This window comes from Adiantum capillus-veneris, chromosome 16, assembly GCF_014529385.1.
Source record: "Adiantum capillus-veneris isolate H3 chromosome 16, ASM1452938v2, whole genome shotgun sequence".
Taxonomy (NCBI): Eukaryota; Viridiplantae; Streptophyta; class Polypodiopsida; order Polypodiales; family Pteridaceae; genus Adiantum; species Adiantum capillus-veneris.
The window spans coordinates 91,458,459-91,464,762 of NC_140946.1; the positions used below are offsets into that span (position 1 = coordinate 91,458,459).

The 6,304-nt window shown below is 43.8% G+C and overlaps 1 protein-coding gene across 1 annotated transcript; it reads right to left on the minus strand.

Annotated features, from left to right (window-relative positions):
* Positions 1-3,509: 3,509 nt before the first annotated feature.
* On the minus strand, positions 3,510-6,058 carry LOC147439445 (pentatricopeptide repeat-containing protein At5g27110-like). The gene has a single exon (XM_086485297.1). The coding sequence runs from the start codon at positions 5,722-5,724 to the stop codon at positions 3,523-3,525; it is 2,202 nt and encodes a 733-aa protein (XP_086341423.1). The 5' UTR covers positions 5,725-6,058; the 3' UTR covers positions 3,510-3,522.
* Between the last annotated feature and the right edge of the window lie 246 nt (positions 6,059-6,304).

The window sequence follows — 6,304 nt, forward strand, 5'->3', positions numbered from 1 at the left end:
TGTTTCACAGGGTCATGCCCTCGAGCATGCAACCTACACGAACTCCAAGTCCACCACCAATGTGCGTATGATCTCTCAAAAATCTAACCTAGTATTTGTAGAGAAGATGTTGTACACATGCCTTTCTTATGGAGAGAGTTGTTGTTGCAATGACCCACATCAAGTCCCCCAGCCGGTTGCCAGTCAAACTGAGCGGGCAAAAACCGGTTGACTAAAACAGAGGTCAACGCGGAGTTGACAGTTGACACGTCTCACCTGAGCGATGGCAGCCTGCGCCTCTACCACTACGCCCGCACGCAGGCACTGTCAGCCACCTGAACCTACACGACCCCGATACTTAACATTTGCCGCAAGCCACTGAAGCCTTCTTCAGCACTTCAATCCCTAGCATTTTTGTTGGAGGGACGTGCCACAATTGGATCGTTTAAGAAAGCATGTGCACAATCACCCTTCATGCCTCAGTACAAGCAGACTTGCTTCTTTGCTTTGGCTAGCATTGCTTCTGCTATAGTAGAGCTGGAGGGATTGTTACCAAGGAGAATCAACACCAGCTATAAGCGCATTTCGACACAATATCTGGATCTTAACAGAATTTATGGCTTTGGAGATCATGATTCCCTCTTCCTCTATCTCTTCAATTGCATGACCAATTAATACTGCCATTAAAGCTGCTGCGTAGTGTCCATGATGTCAAATCCTCTCATTGGCAATTTGCTCTGCCAAGCTGCTGTCTGGTGAATACCTCCACGTTCTTGCTTGTGAATGATATCCACCCCTAGCCTACTCTATACTTGCCCTCCCATACACTGCATGTAATTGCACTTGTAGCGTTTAAACACGCCCCGTGGAAGCAAGCTATGCTCCCTGTACTCGTACTGTAACGTGCTATAAACATTTTGAAAAATAGTATTGAGGATGCCCAGAAGGGGCATGACTGCCTTCATCAGCTAGTACACAATAGCTTGCAAGCACCTTGAGGACCGAACATCTCTCATGCTGTAGTAGAGTAAACCAGATAGGAAAAAAGATCAGGAGGGGTTGTTACAACAAAAGCCAAAGAATGGAGAGTTTACAAATCAAGAGCCAATGCTTTAATTTGTTTTCTCTAAGCTACGCATACTCAGAGCATGTTGTAGGCGGCTTCGTTCCTCTCCTGTTTGGTGGCCATCTTCTCCCTCTTGTGCATACATCCAATCGTCCATACACGGCCCTGTTAGAGAGTGCAAGCAAGCTGGAAACATGCCAAGCTTAATGCCAGTCCCTAGCAATGAATGCTGGGAGTTGGAGGTAGAGGAAGAATGGTCATCTTGCATAGCTGGTGATGCTAGAATGGTAGAACCAAAGGCGATGCAGCAAAGAGTGCATGCGCTTCTTCCAGCATCAGGGTCTCTCTCTCCCGCTATCTCATTCCCTGCTTGCTCACCTGTAAGCAGCCCCCGCTGATTTTCAACTCGCGACGACGATCCGCCTCCCTCTGTGTCGCCTTTTTTGGCTCAGGACGTCGCCTCTTGGCCTCATAAAATTAGAGGGGTATTTTGGTAATTTTCCCTAAATAGATTTTCCTTACTTTTTGCCACCTCGCAATACTTGAATACTCCTCTCCGTAACAGAGTAAATACATAGATAGCTTTGATATCAATGTAAGACGAGGGAGATTGTATCCTACCTCACCTCCCAGCCTCTTGCCCTTAATTAGGCAAAGCCCCAAGCTCCGCTCAGATTGGCCCTTGGCCTCTAGACCCTTGGATTGACAATGACAATTGAGATATCATAACCTTCAAAGATGTTCTGCTTCTCAAATACCGCATCTAGTGCCGCTTCAATTGCTTCTTCTATTTGCTTTTTTTTTGCTATAAGTTCTTCTCCTGCATCCAAAGACTCTTGAACCATATGAACCACCTTCATTTTGCATATCACGCTTGCGTCTGATAAAGCATTGCATGTTTTTCTTCATTTCAACTTGATTCTCCATTTTTTTAAGCTACCATCCCAACCTGTTTTATGTGGGGCTCACCAAAAAGTATGTCGAGAAGTTTGTAGTGCGGTTAGGAAGGCACCATAGGCCTCTAACTATGAGAGTTAGTGGCTTAATTGATGACAAAAGCCACTTATTCAAAGAGAAAAACAAAGAGAAGCAACTTCAGGTCATCCATGGAAGCTCGAATCTTACACAAGGCCAAGAACAACTCAAAATTCATGTGTGTGATGATTTCATGTAGCATCAACCCCAATTGTACGGATACAATGTTTGTGTTCCCTATAGGAAACCTTCTCTCAATTAGGTCTCCAATCTCAAAAAAAATAAAAAGTCTTTCAAAATATATTAAGTGCATAAGTGAAGGGTGAGTATAAGAAATGAAAAAACAAATGAAGATGGAAAATCAAAAGACCTTTTGTGTCCATATAAAGAGGTGTTTCTCTTCTCTTTTATTTTTCCTTAAGCATTTTCTTCTCTCTCTCTCTCTCTCTCTCTCTCTCTCTCTCTCTCTCTCTCTCGTGCGCGCACAATGTTGTATCCGTCCTTCCCAGCTAATATTGTTGCAATTCTACATGCTTCGTCATTGCCTATTGCCACATCCTATAGACTAGCGTATTGTTTTTGTCGTTGTTGAGAGAATCTTTGAATTAAGAACACCTTTTAATTTTTTTGAAGCCATTAGGAATACCTTTTAATTCCTCTCTTGATTCTTCCCTTAAACACTGAAAAACAAAGTCGAAGTAAGACGGGACTGCACCAGCCCTGTCTTTTGCAACAAAGCGTGGTCTTTCATAGGGGTGGTGCTAGAGCAACCTTTAGCCAAGCACTTTCCTCTGATAGATAATTGGACATAGCAGAGACATGGTAAGCCTGCACGACAACCTTACGAACGTGATGATGATCGTGAATCGTCACATTGTGCGCCTTGCGTACAATCCTGGATATGAAACCTCTGATAGGCACTTAGAGGTTGATCTATCATTGCGGACACAAACTGCTGGGTTGCGGTTGCTCAATGGTCAGGCATTTGTCCAAGTCCTCCTATATTCAAGTTTCCTAGAATCAATATAGCATTATATTCAAGATCCTTGACCTAAAATACATGTTTTTTATTAGACGGGCATCTAAATGTACCCTAATTTATTCATATTTCCTATAGAGGGGTGAACAAACCTTTCTAATGACCAGCTTACAAAGATTTTGCCCTTCATATGACGGGCAAGATGGCTCAAGAAGGGCAGATGGGCATCAAATCCTATTGCAACAAGTTTGAAATGAATGAGAAGATTTTGTACTTAATATCAAACCTCGATTCAAGAAAGATTTTGACCACAATTTATTTGTACATCATGCACCAAGAAAAAGTGGTCACAACGAACAATTTTGACGTGACATGCTACACATTGTTTTGAAACAGCCTTCTATGCCTTTGTGTGTATGTGTATGTGTATGTGTGTGTGTGTGTGTGTGTGTGTGTGTGTGTGTGTGTGTGTGTGTGTGCACCTTCAAAATGGATACAAGAGACAACAAAAAAACAAGCAGCCTCATAAGATGGGGCGAAAAAATTGTTCACAATCAAGCTTATCTACTTGAGATGGTTTGTGGACTTTTTCCAGCTGATCACATGTAGAAACAGGTATATCCTCTGGTGTAGGTATATAACCTTCAATCTTTAACACTTGGCTCAATCGTTTTAAGCTTGCATAGATCCTTGGACTCTCAGGGTGTGTGGTATCTCCCACCATAAACTCTTCAATGCTATGAGTTGCTTCAATCCAAGCGACCCCCGGCTTTTTCCAAGAGAAACCTGAGATTTGAGAAGCTCGTAGCTGGTCGAAATCTTCCCACATGTGGGCACGGGCATAAATGCTGGACATAAGTGAAGAACCAGATCCATGAGGTTCTACTTTTGAGACTTCATGGAAGCAGTTTTTCCCTAGGTTGATATGGCCATACGTCTTGCAGGCGGTCAATAAAGAGGTCAACCCAGTAACATTCGCCACGGCCGGCATGGTTTCAAGCAAATGCACAGCTTCCTCCAACTGACCTGTGCTTCCAAGAAGGTCAATCATGCAGGTAAAATTTTCAACATTTGGCACAACAGAGCCACATGTAGTCATAGACTCGAGAAACTGTTGGCCTTCCTCTGCTTCTCCTGCATGACTACAAGCTGACAGGACACTGGTGATAATAGTTTGATTCGGCTTTGTCCCTTCGCGTTGCATGTCCTCAACACTCTGCTGAGCTAGTCTCCAGTCGCCATGCTTTGCGTATCCACCTATCACTGCACCCCAAAGAGCAATGTTTTTCTTGAAAGATTTGACCATGGTGTCTTGCGCTTCCTCCATGCTTCCGCACTTGGCGTACATGTCAACAAGAGCCCCTATTATAACCTCATCCACATTGATAACGCTCTCTGCAATAAAATGGTGGACTGACCTGCCCAGTTTCAAGGCGTTTATACTACCGCAAGCTTTCAGAACAAAGACAAATATACCATTGTCTGGTTCAATACCCTCTTGTTGCATATCTTTGAAAAACTCCAATGCGGCAAGGCCTTTTCCTTGCTGCATGTAGCCACCAATCATCGCACCCCATGACACAGAGTTGCGGGTGGACAACATGTCAAACACTTCCCGAGCTTCCTCCAAGCTTCCACATTTGGCATACATGTCAACAAGACTACTTCCGACAACCACATCATATTCAACCATGCACTTCACCATCTTGCTGTGTATCTCCTTGCCCTTCACTAACTTCTCAAAGTTCGCACATGCTTTTAAGACAGAAGGCAATATCATTTCATTCATTAAAAAGGCTTTGTCCATTTGCTCATAAAGCTCAAGGACTATATCTCCCTGCCCATCATGAGCATAGCCAGTGATCAATGCCCCCCATGAGACAACAGTTCGATTGGCGAGCCTCTCAAACAGCTTGCGGGCACTTCTCAACTGTTTGCACTTGGCATACATGTCAACCAAGGTGTTTCCCAATGCAACATCCGCATCGAGCTCAGATTTGATAATTTGGTCATGGATTAGCAAGCCCTCCCATAAGGCTCCTGCTTTGCTACAGGCTTTTAAAACACAGAGAAAAATCACTTTATCTGGCTTTGTGAGTGTCTCACACATTTTCTCGTAAAGATTGAGAGCAAAAGTGCCATCACCATGTTCTGCATGCCCATCTATGATCGATGACCATGACACAGCATTGTGCACTCGCAAATGATCAAAGACCCTCTGCGCCTCCTCCAATTCCGCCAATTTAACGTACATATCAATAAGTGAGCTACCCACGACTACATCAGACTCAAAGGCATACTGAGTTACCACAGCATGATTTAGCTTCCCCTGCTCTAAGTTTCCCAAGCTACCACATGCTTTCAAAATACTTGGAAAGATAAACCTGTTAGGATTAACACCCTCATGATACATCTGGCGACACAAGGAAAGCGCTCTCTCAAAGTGTCCATATTGGCAATGGGCAGATATGATAGCATGCCATACATAAACATTTGGTTTCTTAACATTGCAGAAAATCAAGCCAGCTTCCAGTAGAGTACCACATGTTGAGAAAAAGCGAATGAGGTGGTCCCCAAGAGCACAGGTGTATTCCAGGCCAGATGAGGCAATGAGAGCATATATGTGCCTGCCGAAGGCTATGTTTTTCTTTTCTGTACAGTCTTTTATGGCATTGAGAAGATATGGCTCACGGGGTTTGTGGTAGCATGCCGAGGATGGCTTCATCAGGTACCAAATTACTGAAATAGGGGCTCACCGTCGGCATGGTCTTCGACTCACAGGCCTGCAGGTTCATGTAAAGCACACAAAATCCATGAGAGATCAAACTGAAGATTACATGAATTGTTTGGCCCTGTCAGGTTTGTTTAAGGATAAACACATCTCATCTCTGCGGGCTTCCACCTCCCCTGTCGCCCAAGTTGATCTCCAAGAAGTGGGCGTGGGTGTGAAGTGTGCAGAGCGGGAGACTGGAGGGGTTCGCGACTGACGTTGAGGAGGCTTGCTCGGCATGGCTGGTCGTCCGTAGTTATACTGTACTTACCTACATACAAGGCAGAACATGGGATCGAGCCCTCCATTTGTATGGAGTTTCACAAAAACTAGAGACAAGAAAAGCTACAATTAGATAACTAGAGTGCTTCGTTAGCTGCGTTTGCATCGAATTGAGATCGAGCAAACGATTGAAAAACTGCATATGCCATCTCAACGCTTCTCAAATGAAAAAAAAGCGATATGTTCTATTATTTGATGCTATTAATTATATCTAAAGATATTATTAATTGGGAGGAGAGACATTAAAATAAAG